The 17,499-nt window shown below is 39.5% G+C and overlaps 2 protein-coding genes across 3 annotated transcripts; one reads left to right on the forward strand and one right to left on the reverse strand.

The window, feature by feature from the left end:
- The first annotated feature begins 661 nt into the window (after positions 1 to 661).
- Positions 662 to 10,644, forward strand: slc38a7 (solute carrier family 38 member 7). Of its 2 annotated transcripts, none has more exons than XM_078249708.1 (12): positions 662 to 742; positions 3,258 to 3,577; positions 4,499 to 4,552; positions 5,648 to 5,792; positions 6,419 to 6,563; positions 6,680 to 6,778; positions 6,922 to 6,979; positions 7,102 to 7,216; positions 7,943 to 8,090; positions 8,455 to 8,654; positions 8,761 to 8,812; positions 9,747 to 10,644. In XM_078249708.1, exons 2-12 carry the CDS (start codon positions 3,323 to 3,325, stop codon positions 9,844 to 9,846), a joined length of 1,371 nt encoding a protein of 456 aa, XP_078105834.1. In that variant the 5' UTR covers positions 662 to 742; positions 3,258 to 3,322; the 3' UTR covers positions 9,847 to 10,644. The 2 variants fall into 2 exon arrangements, with proteins under 2 accessions (XP_078105834.1, XP_078105826.1); XM_078249700.1 differs by having other exon boundaries at positions 690 to 742; positions 3,127 to 3,577.
- A 1,214-nt stretch (positions 10,645 to 11,858) lies between these two features.
- LOC144517599 (lysosomal protective protein) lies at positions 11,859 to 17,177 on the reverse strand. The gene is made up of 11 exons (XM_078249689.1): positions 16,909 to 17,177; positions 16,657 to 16,768; positions 16,435 to 16,572; positions 16,200 to 16,358; positions 15,397 to 15,488; positions 14,756 to 14,840; positions 14,509 to 14,661; positions 14,282 to 14,427; positions 13,606 to 13,768; positions 13,423 to 13,512; positions 11,859 to 13,307 (listed from the first exon to the last, which is right to left on the reverse strand). The coding sequence occupies exons 1-11, from the start codon at positions 17,076 to 17,078 to the stop codon at positions 13,224 to 13,226; spliced, it is 1,392 nt and encodes a 463-aa protein (XP_078105815.1). The 5' UTR covers positions 17,079 to 17,177; the 3' UTR covers positions 11,859 to 13,223.
- Between the last annotated feature and the right edge of the window lie 322 nt (positions 17,178 to 17,499).

Here is a 17,499-nt window from a genome sequence, read left to right on the forward strand (position 1 = left end):
GTTATTAGCCTACTCCAACTTAAAGAAAATATTTCTGATAAAATAGGCCTACTTCACATTAAATTAATAATGTAGGATAGTTGCTTGACATTATCAAAATTAAATTATCAAATGCTTCACCTGCAGCTGGCATGCTGGCAGTTTAATCCAGCTCTGCAAAGTTGCAGCTCTTCTAGCTGCTTCTTTGAGCTTTTTCTCTCTCTTCTTCAGTCTTCTTTGTTGTGAAGGCATACTTAAGCACACAAAAATAACATTAGGCTATACATTTATTAAAAAAATACTAAGTTTATTACATTAACGAATTAGGACATTAATTTATCATCTCATAATAACACAATAAGCTAAGGCGACTTCTATCATAATCAGAAAAAGGTTTATTGCCACAGTAAGTTACACTTACGAGGAATTTGCCTTGGTGATTGGTGCATACATAACAGACATACAACATAATAAACATTAATATGAAATAAACAATAAATACAGAAACAAATACAAAAAGGAGGCTGAAAAGATTGAGTGCAGAATGCTATATATGTTCATACATAAAATAGGCTGAATAGCTGGGATTTGCCCATTTGTCCCTACGAAATTGAGGAGTCGTGTAAATGGAGAGAACTTCAATACCCACAGTTCCAAACAACAGTCACGTGACAACGTGTCACATGCTCCTCTGCATTCTAAAAACTGCCAAAACAGACAGACGGTCAGTCATTCACTATCTGGAGGCGGTTTGACACTAAAGGTAACGTTACTGTTCTTCATTATCACCATTTATCTTCTACACATCACTACACAGCGAAGACATTGCAGCGAATATAAATGATGTAGATATAATTAAATGTGTGGAACCGTTTGGTAAAAAAAAAAAAAAATAGCTTATTTGTATTTTGTACTTAGCTAGCTAGGTGTAACGTTTGCTGGCTGGCACAGAGAAACAAAGGGGCTAACAGCGTTGACAGATGTTATTGTTACGTTAATGAAAAGAAAAGCAATGATCTAATCACATTAAAAAGTGGAGTGTTTAATCAGTATCTCGTGTAGGCAGCTGAAGGTGTGTCTGTGTGGATTAGCTAAACTAGCAGTAGCCTAAACGAAATTGACATCATCATCATAGATATAAAACATGTCTGTAAATGCATGTTTAATATCTATGATCAGCACCCTCCCTTGTAACGTTGCTTTTACCCTTTCTTTTGCAGTTTCTGTAGACATTGTTAAAGCTCATCAGTGACTTGTAATGGACAGGTGTCGTGCCAAAAACTGATCGACTGCCATAAACTGATTGCCGTCCGCGGGAGCGCGCGCAGCATGTTAATTAAATCAAATTCAATTCAAATCACTTTATTCATCCCCAGGGGGCAATTAAATGACACAAAGAGCATATTCCACCACATACAGTACTTCATCAGTAAAATAAATAAATAGTAATGTATAAAAAGAAAAAAGGGGGGGAAAGGGCATGGGATGAGTGCATCAGTCATCAGTCTACAGAGTGTTGTAGTGCAGTCCAAAGATTTGGTAGGGGGAGGGGGGTGCTGGGAGTTTAGGAGCTGGACAGCCCTGGGGACAAAGGTCACCTTCCTCCTCTGGGTCTTGACAGCGGAGTCTGTGCCTTGTGGGGAACAGCCACCTTCGAACAGTGTGCGAACAGCCACTCTCACATGACGTGAGAGTGGCTGTTCGTATAGGGTGAACAGAGCTCTCAGGGGGTGTCCAATAATTCTGGAACAGACTTTAACAGTTTGATGTAAGCAGTTCCTGTTTTGAAGACTAATGGGATAAAACCAACAAGTGAAGGAAAAAGTCCTCAAACTTTCAATAAATGAGTAGTAGAATGTAAGGCTGTATCGCACATTTCTATACGTATACAGCTGCATTTCTCTGGATCAAACAGTCATAACGTGCAACTACACATAACTTTTTGTCCGTGGTAATAGCAAAGGTATGTTTTTGTGAAACTTCAACGTTTTAATCACTATAATGACCAAAGAAGTGTTTGCTGTTTTATAGCGTAACCAGTGCTGACGATTGTGTGATTTTAGGCAATAATAGAAGCCTATTGTTTTCTGATGGAATAGCTTATGTGTTTGGTAGGCTTATGTCTAACAACCTTGTTTATATTTGGAAAACGGACTGTAGTAGCCTACCCTGTAATTTATACGGTTTCCTGCTGGGCTATATAAAATAAATCTTTCTTGCAATTATGCTTATGACTCTAAATTATTTTACTTGCTCTGTGCCAACCAGTCCAGTCATTTTTACCAGTTGAAATATAGCCTATAACGGTAGTTTTCTTTAAAGTGGTAATGTACTGCATCGAGTCACACACACATTCCTGAATATGTACTTCCTTGTCTGTTCCTTGCTTTCCTTATCTGTTAGCAGAAGATAAGATAGAAACAATTTGGGAAACTGCTCATCCAAACTCTACAGATAACCTTTATAGACTCACAAAGATCATGTGGGTCAATAGTATGCAGGTTTTAGCCTGACAAGCAAGACCCACATCAAGATGTTGGGTCTGGGAACTCACCATTGGCAGGTCTCAATCCGAGGGGCGGGATAAACTGTTGTCTTTCAAATTCCCTCTGCACTCATAGCCAACCAGAGCAGAACCAGAACGCTAGTTGATAGATTTGACCTTTGCCGTATCCGGTCGGCAAAACTCCATACACATCTTCCTTTTTTAAGAATGACTTCAGTGCTTAACTCCCAAGTCTTCAATTCCAAGAAATCTAGACTCACCCTGCAGGTTTCACATCAACCAAAAACTTAAAAGCAGACTGTTCCACAGTGGACATTAAAATTGTTAATACAAGCCTACCTTGACTTTCCACATAATATGGATTAAGTCTAATTGTTTATTAAAAATCCCAGTTTATTCACCAATGTTTTTTTTTTTTTAAATGAATTTTCTTGGAAACTGTTTCTTCCGAGAATACAGAGAATAAGTGCTGTGCTAAAAATGACTCCTGTACTTGACATGTTAGTGTTAACCAGTTAACACTAAGACGACAAAGTCTAACTAATTTACATTGTATGTGTATATGATATCAGCACTGTGAATGGTCAGATTGTATATACAGATGTATAGTATCTCTAAATGCAAACACCATTTCATTACAGATTACTGAATGGTTTCACCATCATACTGACACTGGTGATAACTTGGGGGGAAAACATCAGCTGCCTCCTGACTGTTGTGAAACTTAAGATACTGTGCTTTTCTAAACAACATTTTCTCCACTTGGATCCAGAGAGTTGGAGACAAATTTTCGGAGGTGTGTAAGGCTTGGCAGTCCGAGCTACAGCCTATTGACTCATGGCGATTAACACTGATGTCGAGGACTGGGGCGGTGTTGGGAGTAATGACTCTGGAGAAAGGGCGTGGCTCTTGCAGAGCCCCAGTGTGGATTCTGTCCAGCATCTTGAGACAGACAGGAGAGGGAGTGGAGGCGTGTCGTCTTGGGCAGCGGTCTTCATCGTAGTGAACGCAGCACTGGGAGCGGGTCTACTCAATTTCCCTGCAGCCTTCAACATGGCAGGAGGAGTGACTGCAGGAGTTATGCTTCAAATGGTGAGGAGATCCAAAGTGAGGCACATTATACTGTATGCGCCTTCTACAGGCCCTTTCCCCACTGCATGAGGCACATGCTCAGACTGTAAACATTTGGTTTAATGTGATAAATTGGGCTGCAACCTACGATTTTAATCAGTATTTAGGGTGTAAAATGTCAAAAGCGTTGACAAATAATAATCAGATATTACTAGAGGCCAAAGGGATGTCCTAAAACGGCTCACTATGTCCACCAACATATACCCTCATAAAACTTTTACAGAGAAGCATTAAGAAAAGATGAAAGGAGAAAACATGGTGTTTTACTTTTATTATTGACTACATATACTGTTCGATTATCTAAATTAGAATCTAAGACTAGGGCTGGGCATCGTTCAAAAATCTTCAGAACCGATACCAATACCGTGACTTTGATACCGGTTCCTAAACGATACTTTTTTCAATACCAATTTTATAAAACAAAAATTAACATTACGGCACAAATCTTTTGATTGATTTTTCAGCTCCTACTACGTGAACCCCATCTCTGCCTAACGTAGAGTTGTTCCTGCCTGCCTCTACGGCAGCTAATCAAAAGCTTTATTAGATCTTGGTAGAAGCACACTGCAGGTTTATTGGCTCACTGACGCTGATGGTTTACTCCTTAGTATTGTAATTGGGTATTGAATAATGATGCATTTTTCGATACTTGAGGCAATTCGGTCGGTGCCTAAAAAGTATTGAATTCGGTACCCAGCCCTGAACCTGGCTTCGACACATGTGCAGGCACACCGTACTTACTCACTACTTTGCACTGAATGTTAGAGCAGATAACAGCTGACTGTCTGAAAGTATTTTCTGTGTTCTTGTGACCAACACAAACTGCCTATAGACAATATTATCTGGAACTATAACGTGATGCTTCCTGTTTCTTTGTTTCAGTTTATGCTGATCTTCATAATCAGTGGACTGGTGATTCTGGGGTACTGCTCCCAGGTATGTGTCACAGGACCGTCAGATTCTGACTTCCTGAAAGTCTTTTATTTCCATCTCTTACTGTTCCACGTGTTTCTCTATAATTTTCTCCAACATGTTCTGCAGCCTTCTAAAGCTGACTACTTTTCTTTCACATGACTACTTTTCCTTCAGTAGCCTTGTGTAATAACATTGTTCTGTGGTTGTATTCCTGATCAAATGAAGTGCATTGCACAACAATTCAGACGTTCACTTCCTGATGGCTCAGACTGCTGACATGACATGTTAAAACACAATGGAAAAAGAGCCAATTTTGAGTCATTGAGACATGTAAGTCGTTCTGACTGAGAAACGCGTTGGCACGCTTTGTCTTAAAGCATGTGGTAGCATCTGAATCGCTGATGAGTATAATTGACTGACTGTACTAAACAGCCAAAACCCATTACTTTCTCTATAACCATGCCTTAGTGAAGATAATTAACACTCCTTATTGACTAGGAGTGTTAAATTAATCATTGCATCGCGATAGGGACCTAGACGATTCTGCATCGATGCAGTGACAGACAATAATCAATTATTGCCTACTGATATTGCTTGTTGATTTTCCGTTTGTTGCTGTTTTTGTTTTTGCCTTTATTTGTTGTCTGCTGTGTTCAGACTCCGCCACTTTCAGGAAGTGTCTTTTTTTTAAGAGCAGATGCAATCAAAATGGGAGTTAAAATATATCTGACTGCTTGAATTTGTTGATGAAAACGTCAACAATGTGTAGCACTAGCAACATATAATAAATTTGAGGAGGTGGCGCATTGTGATGCATCGGGATATCGAATCATATCGAATCGTTGACAGGATAATCGTAATTGAATTGAATCGTGAGACCAGTGAAGATTCACACCCCGGTCATTGACACAATGTCAGAATTCTGCATGTGTGGCACAGCAGGGGCATCTCTTTGAGGCCTCAGTTTACCGTAATTCGGATCTAATTACCCTAATGAATAACTTCAGTATGTTAGTGCACCATCACCTCAAGATGGCCAGTGACTAAATAACTAAAAGACTGTTCCAACACATTTACTGCTGAATCCATTTCCACTTATCTGTCTGGTTCCTTCAGGTCAGTAATGAAAGTACCTATCAGGAGGTTGTCCGAGCCACTTGTGGGAAAGTCACAGGAATCGTATGTGAAGTAGCCATTGCTGTCTACACCTTTGGGACTTGTATTGCTTTCTTTATTGTCATTGGAGACCAGCTGGATCGCTGTGAGTATATCGCACTGATAAAGTGAATCAAGCCACCGTGTTTCTGTCTCAATTTATGAGATTGGTTAGACAATCTTTGATCTTAGTTTATGTTTTCCTTAACCTCTAACAGTTAAAAACGGGATTTCACAGATCTTAGCTTTCTATAGTCATTACGTATTGTTCTGTCACCTACAATTACATGGACTTTGTCCTACATTTAGCTGTGACCTGTGTATTTAAAGTTCAAAGGAAGATGTAGTAGTAGTAGTTTGTAGCTGTGTCATTCTTGATGAGGGAAAAGAGCATCAAGGATGACACTACTAAGCTTTTTCTCTCAGTAAATGTGACCCACTCTGACATTTCCTCACACTGAGATGCTGACAGTGTAGAATTCCTACTCCTGCCTGTTTCTGGAAATAGACTGCGACCTTCCACCTCTTTAGGAATTAATGAATGAATGAATGAATGGAGTGATTGTGACTTTAATTATCTACTTTGCTAAATCTCTTCCATGTGTACTGCACTTTACAGTTAACTCCCACTGTGGCACGCTCTACTCTAATCCAGCATACACGGTTATACTGCCTTTTTCTGACTCTCCGTCCTTCTCAAAGTTTTTTGTAATTCCTGTTTTTGTGTTGCAGTGGTGGCTGCAGTGGCTCATGACACAGATGGTACTGTCAGTGGCTACTGGTACACTGACCGCAAATTTACCACCTCTGTCACTGCAGTCCTGATTATTCTTCCTCTCTCCATCCCCAAAGAGATTGGCTTTCAGAAGTATGCCAGGTACAAAACTTTGTCACTCACGCAGCACGTTTTCTCACCAAGGCTTAAAATGTGGTTAATGTTTTCTTAGCTTTTATTTCACATGATGATCATGTTTGAGTTGTTCTTCATCATAGTGCACTGAGTGTGATGGGAACCTGGTATGTGACTATCGTGGTCATAGTAAAGTGCATCTGGCCGGATAAAGATACGACTCCGGCCTACGTACCCGCCAGGTGAGCTCTGCACACACAACAGCTTTTTCAAAACTTTTTACTAATTACATTAGCACTGTGTCCACCTGCTCATTCAAGCAGAAACATTTGCATCCTCGTCGTCATGCTTTGCTTGATTTGCTAAATAGTTGTGTTTGTTACAGTTCTGCATCCTGGACTGCAGTTTTCAATGCAATGCCCACCATTTGCTTTGGTTTCCAGGTATCTCTTCATTTGTTATCATTTGACATCATAAATATCTATATATGCCTTTCTTTTGAACGGAGTTTGATATTGATGTATTATTTTTGTCCTATCTTCTTTGTCCTGATCTCTCTCTACAGTGCCATGTCAGCTGTGTGCCCGTGTTCAACAGCATGAGCAGAAAAGAGATCAAACCTTGGGGAGTCGTAGTCACTCTTAGCATGATAATCTGCCTCTTTGTTTACACAGGAACAGGTATGTGTGCACTTGTTACTCAATAATGTACCTAATAACCCAGTCTCGCTTTGCCAGACCCTCCTCCAAAGCGCGCTGGAGGAGAGTCTGGCTACTCCACATAGCATTCGGGGATGGGAAAACGTGCTCTGATTTATTGGCATTTCTTTAAACCAATGACAATTGTGGTGGGCGGTGCTAAGCACCGGAGAAAAGCAGCGGTGCCGCTGCAAAATAGGCTTGGAAGGAACTTGTTTTGGTGGAACGTGTACGTTTAAAAGTTGTTTTAGTCGTGCAACAGAAAACTCAGATTGGACAGATAGTCTAGCTAGCTGTCTGGATTCACCCTGCAGAGATCTGAGAAAAGATTACCATAGTCCTCATAAATCGACCAGAGTTTAAAATGCCAACACAAAGGAAGACCAAGGCAACGGATATCCGACCTAAATGAGTGAAATCCGGCGGATTTTCCGGCAGCAACGGAGCAATCCCGGAAGTGGAACGTCAAGGATTTAAACTAACATTGTCAAGTTATGGTTAAGTTAACCATCTAATACAATGAAATATCTAGCTTAAAAATCACACTTCTGATCTGTTACATCTGTTACATGTTGAAGATCCTGATCTTAATGTGTTTAAATGTCAGTTCAAGTTATGCTGATTATCAAAAGACACTTACTGTGTAGCGCTAAGTCATATGGCTTGTGACTGGCGGGCAATACTTAAATGCTTGTTGTGTTTGATCAGGTGTCTGTGGCTTCCTGACGTTTGGCGCCAACGTCAATCAGGATGTGTTGATGTCGTACCCTTCTAATGATATTGCTGTGGCCATCGCAAGAGCTTTTATTGTCATCTGTGTCATCACCTCCTACCCCATTTTACACTTCTGTGGCAGGTAAGATAGTGAAAATATGCATGTTTTATTTCCATACTCTTGGTCTCCCTGTTTTAAAGATTTTTAAATTGCATAAGCCTAAAAAGACTGATGTATGAATATCGCTACCTATAGTGCAGTAATGTGTAGCTACAGCCTCATGTTACCTTACCTATGCCAGAATGATCCAGATCAGTTGCATCCAGTGAGATACAAAAAGTTTATAAGTAGAACTGGTTTTAGATCAGTACCTGGAATGAGCCCTGATCTTAAACATGCGATCAGTGCATCCCTCGTCTGCGATAAAGATGACTTTCCTTATTTTACGCTTCAGTTAATGCGGCATTTCCTCACCACACTCTGTTGTAATCATGTGTCCTTCCAGGGCAGTTGTTGAAGGACTTTGGCTGCGTTTCCAAGGCGAGCAGGTGGAGGTGTGTGTGCGTCGTGAGCAGAGGAGGAGGATCCTGCAGACGCTGGTGTGGTTTGTTATCACCCTCGTCCTTGCCCTCTTCATCCCAGATATTGGTCGGGTGATCTCGCTGATCGGAGGATTGGCAGCCTGCTTTATCTTTGTCTTCCCAGGTAACACTTCCCTCATCATTGGCAAGGTTTCAGATTTCTGTGCGATTTTTATTTTTTTTTTTTTTTAACGTCAAACTGAAATGTCTATCCAATGTTTCTTTAACAGGTTTGTGTTTAATGCAAGCCAAGCTGTCCGAGACAGACAGCCACACTATAAGGTGAGATACTTCTTATTCTTGGATGTAGTTTAGTTTCTTTGGAACTAAACTGATAAAATTATCTTGTGCAGGACAGTAATAACGTCCTTGTTGGTCCGTGGGTGCTGCATTGTAGCTGCCCTTTTGCTACTTTATAGTTACGATGGGTCAAACACAGAAGATGAATTTTCTCACAGGGATTAATGAAGTACAACTTAAATGTAATGTATACTTTATTAATCCCGCAACGATAAAGATGTGTTGTTATCACACTTTGGCCATTAGGCTGCAGAAAAAAACATTAAAACAAACTTCCACAATATCACCAGCTTATATTGTTGTTATGGCTTATGTGTATTAAACATTCAGCAGACATATTTGTAACATATCATTCATTTGGAGGTCAGTTGTCATTCACCCTGCTTTTAGCACTGTTTTGGTCTCTACCAAATATATACCTAAAATATCTGCATCTTTAACTGTGTTAACCAGCCCCATGTTACTGCTCTCTGTCAGCTGTTTGTGAGCCGGTAGTGTGCAGTGTATCAGAGCCTGTTTGCTCAAAACCAAAACAATGAGCTAATAGAGACCAGAGCCGCAATGATTAGTCAAATTAAATGATTAGAAAAGTAATCTGAAACTATTTTGATATTAAACAAATTGTTTAAGTAATTTTTGAAGCAAACAATGTCTAATATTGTCTGGTTCCACTTCTATGTAAATGTAAACTGAATATTGTTTTGATTAATTGGTGAAATAATCATCAAAATAATCGATCAAAAAAAAAAAATGAAACGCATACATCTGCAGAGTTAAGTGATACTCTCTGATTTTGGCACTATGAGAGATCCTTATTGACATTTGATTCAGTGTCTCGATAATAAAATGTTTAATGCAGATTTGAGTAAACTTCCTTGATGAGGACTTTTCTTTAATGTCGGTCTCTCTGTTACAGCTGGCATGGATTGGTGGTCTTTGGTGTTGTCATGGTTACGATTGGAGCGTTCATCTTTGGCCTCACCACGACCAACTCCATCTATCAAGACGTCAGTTAAAGGGAACCGTTTTTTCGGAGCCAGTGGTGTTTTTAAGACCGATGGGGGGGGCTTGGTCCTGTGCTGCTATTCTGAACTACTTGATGGAGAAGCATCTCATGACACTCATTTAAAAATCCTCTACGGCATGTCGCATCCCTGCTCCATACTGAGTTAATGCTCCACAGCTCTTTACTCAGTACGATAGAAGTCAGAGACACCCCACAATGCCAAATGACTTCAGACACTTTGCCTTTTACTTTATGTACAGTTTAAATTGCACGTTTTACGTTTTTATGATGGTTTTAACTTGCAGCGAAACCTCTTTCTGACAATTAAGGGGCACAGAGGGGCTTCCCTTGTCTCTGGACGACTCATTCCTGTCCTGTTTACAAGAGCTGAAGGACTTTGTATAGAAAGGTCTTACAATCAAATTGATTTTGATAATGAAATTGTACCAATTTGTGTATTTTAACTTGCATGTCAAAGTAAATATTTCTTACTGAAACTGACATGCTGTTGTTGCAGGTGCTATACCGGTCCGGACTTTATGTCGCTGCTGGTGATAGTTTGTCCACAAATTAAGAAGTTAGTTTCTTCTCCAATGAATAATGTAATCGAGTGAAACATTTGCACAAGCAAGGATACTGAATCATTGAGTGATTTGATAACTGCAGGGTGGGACAGTTTGTCTTGTTTATTTAATTTCCAGTCAGTACCTCCTAAATGAGTTTAAATAAGGAAGGTTTTCAACTATTTGGGCATTGCAACTTAATCATATTGCATTTTAAAATAAATTTAGGAAGGCATTATTTTGAATTTTTGTTGGTTTCTTGTATATTTTATAATGTTAATGGTACTATGATGATGATTTTATAATTTGGCTTTTAGGTAAAACCATATTTGTTGTTTGAAAGTACAAAGTTACATTCATGTAAGCCTGCAGGCCTTTAAAAAAAGATTAGATTACTTCAATGTGCAAAACACTTAACTGCCAGAAAGCTACAGCAGTGTGCCTCCCCAAAAACTGCACAGATCTGCAAGACGAGCAGTGACCAAACCCAAACTTTTTTCAAGAGTGCTGAGTGGGTTTGAAAATGATAGTTCTTTATGTATGTATGTATGCAAAAAAAAATGTATGTAACCTAAGCAGAATTCAGTTTGTACATAATTTACAGAGGCCAACTAGTCAAACTGAGTGGGCGGTTTTATTTACTTGAATCGGTTCACCCCACTGCAGACTGTTTAAAGAATGAGAAGTTAGAAATGTATTTTTTTTTTATTTATTTTTTTTACAAAAAACTGAGCTTTCTTGTTTTCTAAGCTTCTGTGGAGAGGTCAGGTAACGTGAGACTAATTTAACACTAAAGATGTTTATAACACATTTATTCATAAAAATTGTTTTTTTTTTTAAATCAAGCTGCAAATGCAGCTGACATACATTTAAAATCAGGAAAATGTTCAAAGGTTTACATGGACATGGCAATCAAGAACAAATGGGGGGGGGGGGGATTTAACAGCATCACAGCTAATAATCTTAGGAATGTTAAGCATGTTATAATTGAAGTGAGTCTTGACAGCCTTTTGTTTTTACGGTTTTATGAAACTCCGCAACATAAGGTCATTTTTCTGGGGACATGAGGGACAGTAAAGGTTAAAGGGATACTGTTCTCCAAAAAAAGCAATTGCATTTTATTAGTCAGCTGTTGGATTAAATACATTTAGAAGCTACAGTCAAAACAGTAATGCTGTCTGTGACCAGTACAAAAACTTGAGCGTCATAAAAATGTCTTGAAATCATTAATATGAATTTTTTATGGTTTGGTGTTGAAATGTTTTTTTCTCTTACAGACACTAGTTAGTCTGGTCATGAGTGAATGTCAGGCGCATTTATGATTTCTGTCACTGATTTACTGTTTTCAGTAAACCTTCAGTTTTACCTTCAGGATGTATACTTTTTTCCCCCCAAGGCATCTGTTAATCAGAAATCATGTATCCCCATTGTCTCACAGTGAAAACTTGACTTACAAAGATGTAGTTCATGGCAGGTTTTAATGAAAATACTTAAACCTGTGAAATTCCATTAAATTACTACAGTAAAGGCATGTGAATACATCTGGCAATCCATGTCCCATGTCACACACTGGCAGTTCAAAACATTTAAAAGAAATACAAGTGAAGGGAGCATTGTCATTTAAGTTCAGAATAATGTCCTATTACTCACATACTTTTGCTGAAAATATCAATTAAAACCACAAATGCCAAGATTCAGCTTTATATCAGTTTACTTCTATTTTGGGTGACTAGTAAAGGACCTTGTTATGTTTACATGTAATTCCCCAGTTTCAGGACCAATATTTATTTTTTTCCCCCCAGGACAATTTTAAGACGACAAGGCCACCGTGGAATTTTTGCTAAACATAATGCCGTTAACAGGTTAAAATCAGTCAGATAAGCACCTGCTCAATTGGATTGAGATTTTCACTTACTAAAAATCTAATCCCCAAAATGAGCAGGAAGTCAAGATGGCTGGTAACCATATAAATATTTTATTCACAATTATTTGTGGTCCTTTAAAAAAAAAAAAAATAGAGAGATTGGCCCAATCCCAAAGTCCGGACTCACAGACTCAGACTTTGGTGCGCGTTCTCGTGAAATTCGTAAGGGCTTAGGGTTGTCCAAATGTCGGTTTGAGTACACACTGAGCCCTTTCCGTGAGTCTGCATTGATGCAGACTCACGGAAAGGGAATTACCCACAGTTCAAAGCGTTGTGATGTTTACCGCGGAGACCAGAGGGAAATCCGGAAATTACAAAAGGTAAACAACAGCACGACACACAACCACGGAACACAGACCAACCTGTTGTCCAGCTTGTAAAACGAGTTTGAAAAAGCAACAAACACCCAAACCGACAAGTGTCAGCAACATCTTTGTTATTAAACGTCGCCAAGGTAACGTGATCTTGTGAAGTGCTGTCCCAATCCCATTTATACCTATCTGAGCCCATGTGGCCTCACACACTCACTCTTAGCACCTGAGATCAATGAAGTCTATGAGTCTTTAGTCCTCAGGGCTCACTTTGGGATTGGGCCATTGTCTAAAAAAGGGTTTTAATTCCTACACTATAAGCTCAATATTTATGAAAACATCCTTAACGCTGGCACTTTAATGGTTAGATTTTGAAATTCAAGGTGATGCAGAGGAAAGCCAATAACAAATAATGTGTCCATCTCCAAATACTCAACACACTTCACTGCAGGTACTCTGAACAATATAGATGATAAAAAACAAGTTCCCTAATAATCCTTTTCCCTCCAAAATCCTCTTCCCTCAGAAAATGTACCATCTAACAAGTGACTAGTGCAGGTATATTACATACAGCAGTCTCCATCATGGCTCAGTAGTAGCCATTTGTTATGAAAGACTGGAACATGTGGAAAGCTGGACCCGGAGCCCACTGAGGAACCATGTGCCCTGCACCCTGAAACACAGATGACAGCAGTATTTCACTATATAAAACCATACCATCAGTGTGGAAAAAAAAAAAGGGCAATCATGATTTTATTGCACAAACTAAACAACACAGTGGTGGTTACCTTGACTGTCAGGAAAGTGATGTTTCCAAACTGTTGGTAATAACCAGCAATCTGGTCATCATGAAGCCAGGTCTGGTACTTAGTGGTTGCCTGAGAACAACATTTTAGTAGTTATTGAGAAATGTATCTGGTTGTAGTTTGGGGGCACATCTTTTATAATATTTTCCAAAATAAAGTTCCTACCTTCAGGCCGAGGTCTTCCACAAACCACTGGTCTCCCAGGAAGTTGCAGGCCATGTCAGTGTCTCCGTTGTAGACGAGTGCCCGCAGGCCCAGAAAGAGCAGCTTCAGATACACCTCCTTCACTGTTGGGTACAGGTTGGTGTATTGCTCTCCAACGTCATCACTACAATGAAGAGGGAGTTAATTATGATCATGATCGACATGTTACCTACCCAACTCCATACATAAAAGAAAGGGAAATGCCTCAGTTACAAATTACTGTCACTCCAATTCAAGAGGTTCATTTTCAATTAATGACACATGAATAACCAATGGATTCTAACAGAAATTTGGCTAGTGCCATTGTCTAAAACAAGTTTCCCAAACTTGTTACAGTCCTGTACCCCTTTAGACTTTTAACCTCCAGCTATGTATATGATCTTTTTTTTTTTTTTTTTTCCCCTAGTACCCCCTACGTCACTTTGCGTACCTCTGGGGGTACCCAGTTTGGGAACCAATGTTCTAAAACTACTACTCCAATGGAATATTCTCATTGTTGCCACACGCACGCGGTGTGTCCTTTGTCCCTGTGGTCCACTGGGAGCAGTGCAGATTGTATAGTCTGACAGCAGCAGGAAGGAAAGACCTGCAGTATCTCTCTGTGATGCATCACATTCATTATTTAGCTGCAACATACCTGCAGAGATCCCATGGTGGCAGTGTGTCTGGAATGTGTAAAGCTTTCCTCACATCGCCTCTGTTCAGCCAGTTAATCTGAGCTGTACTGTTGATGCAGGGAGGGACTTCACCCAGAGACACGGAGGAAGAAACTCCATCTGAAACCTTCATTTACAATTGTATCATTACCACTACAAGACAATAAGAAGAATTTGAAGCACAGGCGCATGGGCAGGCAGCACTTACCTTGTGGGTGTGTGGGTGTTTCTTGTAGTTCTTAAACAGGTGACTCATGGTCCTCTCGTAGCCTCTGTGGGATCTTCTGCCAACCTCACAATCCAAGTAAAGGGCATACTCATTCAGTCCGCTATTATACACAATACCAAAGGCCACATTCACCTGAAGGGAGACAAGGACAAAGTAAAATCTGAATGAGTCATAAGGTACCACCAGAAATGCTGAGCTGAATAATGAAGAAATAATGCACACGTACCAGCGTCTTGCAGGTCTCTGAACTGGAGTTGTAAAAGTTACAGTTTCCCTTGTCACAGCAATTTATGTTCAGATCACGCCACAAACTGCACATAAAACATGTCTTTAAAATGATATCAATTACATGAGTAACTTCTTGGCTTGTTGCAAAACAGCATGATGTTCTCCATATACTATCTGTTACATCTCTGGCGGAATTAAAACCACAGAAGTAAATTTGGATGTTTTTCTTTGGATTTCTGGCATGCAGTAAATAAAGGGACTGAAGTGAACATGAAAATACTCTGCTGTTCCTCCCAATGAAGATACAAACATTAGCTTGTCTTCAGACTACAGGCACATTTTTCCTTTAACGTACACAAGTCAATCACTATCAGAGGTCACATGTTTAATGTGACTTGTGAAAATGACTGATCTTTCAGTTCTGTCTTTTTGACTCATGTTTGTCTCGTGTTTTGTCCAATGTTTCAGTATTCAGAGTGTCATTTTAAACTGGAGGTTGTATATGTTGCGTCACAGCTGAATGAACCAGGGGAGCACGCTAGCATCTGAAGGCATTGCTTCCCTTAAAGCATATATATTAGAATATTGACATATTCCCTCAAAGCAAACAAGCTTCCTCCACAGCAAAGTGCTACTTACTCTTCTCCAAAAAGGCCGTGGTAGTAACCAAAGTAGACCAAAGTTTGGTCATTGAGAGCAAAACTGCTGAGGCCATTTCCCACTGAAAAGCCCTGAAAACAACAATAGATTCAAGATAAATGTTGGTAGTTAAAAGACATGTCTGCTTTACTTTACTGAGTTTCAAAAACTAACACCTCTTCAATCATAAAACGGCATTCTGGTGGTGGTACTGATACTCAACAGTTGATGGTGCTCATGAGCAAAAGAAAATCTGAGAAGTTGAAGTAGTCAGCTTATTACTTACAAGTACCAATACGACAGTGTAGAAATATTCCTCATACATTCAAAGTTTTACTTAAGTAAAAAAAGTACAAAAGTATGAGCATCAAAATAAAATTAAAAGTACCAAAAGTTAAAGTAGTCATTATGCAGAATGGCCCAATTTTGAATAATGCATTGCATTATATTATTGGATTAAAAGTTTTGATGCATTAATGTGTACATCATTTTAATGTTGCAGCCGGTAAAGATTTAATTACTTGATACGGACAGCTTGTGAATGTCAGTAGTCTTATTCTATAGTTATAAATCAGAATCTATTTGTTGATTATGTTTTGCATTTTCAATCTGAATCTGGAAAGTAACTGGTTATCAGTTATCAGATGGATGTAATAGAGTAAAAAAGTACAATGATTTCCTATGAAATGTAGAAGTATAAAGTTGCAGAATATTGAAATAGTAAAGTGAAGTAGGCCTACAAGTACCTCAAAATTGTACTTAGTTGAGTAAATGTACTTACTGGTTTGCATGAAGCATCTCACCTTGAAGTTGATTTTGACAGCTCCAGTAGCCACGCGCAGGCTGAGGGTGGGTGCATAAATTCCACCATAACTTTCCCCAAAGATGAAGAACTCATTTTGAGTGAAACTTGGGAACTTAGCAAAGAAACTCTGGAGGGCTTTGTAATTATCATCAGCGACCTAAGAGAAGAACATATGAAATGGAAATGCAGTTTCTAAGCGTTTTTTAAAGTCAGTCAGCAGTCGCGGAACTCACCTGGTCATCATCGGTGGCGTACGTTTGGTCATCAGAGTAGGAATACCCCACACCTGCAGGAGATTCTAGATACAGCACATTGGCAATCTTGTTCCAGCTGAATGTGTTCTCATACAGTGTGGCCCCGTCATCATTGACCTGAAAACGAAAATCAACAATGCCTATTCAGAGTCACTTTTATCAATCAGTGCACAGGTATAGTTGTGCACAAAGCATGCTCACATGAAATGGTCCATTCTCTGACAGGAATCCATCAAGCGAGCTGCAGCCTGGGCCTCCATTCAGCCAGAGCACCAGAGGGTCTTTGATCGGGTCTCTTTGAGAAGTCACAAACCTGCAGGAGACCAGGACCGGGGTTAAATACTACATTAAACACTCAATGGTCTCACATACATCCCTAAACGCTAAACTGAGATGGAGCAATGTGAGGCTTATTGAGAAGCTGCAGAGAACCAGTCGGTTACGGTTTCTTACCAATAATGCAGATACTTTCCGGGCCGTGCCTGGAGGAATCCCGACCACTGTCGATAGTTCGGTTTGAACTTCATACCTGGCAGGTAGGTCACCTCATCAGGAGCGTACTGAGCCCACGAGCCGAGCTGAAACACGGCCAGCAAACACATCAACAAACCACCGGCGATCATCACTGAACTCTAATCACTTCTTTGTAGCAACTAACTTCCTTCGACGTCCACAACGGCTGTTCCGCTTGAACAAGACGAACACAGTCATATGACTGCTGCTGTGGGCCACGTGAGCAGCGTTTGACTATACACGGAAATCCCGAGAAACAAATCATACGGAGAGGAAGATGAATTGCTTTAGGCAGATGTATTGAGTTATCATCAGTTTATTTTTATTGAACACATTTACAGTGGAACTCAAGGGAACATGCTTACACTAAAGCAACAAAAAATTATCACAATGATATTTGGCTAACTTAATTAATCATTACAGTGACAAAAACATTAAAATTAGGATAGGATATGGCATATAGCATATATATATATATATATATATATATATATATATATATATATATATATATATATATATACCAAATGC

Source organism: Sander vitreus, chromosome 1 (assembly GCF_031162955.1).
Source record: "Sander vitreus isolate 19-12246 chromosome 1, sanVit1, whole genome shotgun sequence".
In the NCBI taxonomy this organism is placed as follows: Eukaryota; Metazoa; Chordata; class Actinopteri; order Perciformes; family Percidae; genus Sander; species Sander vitreus.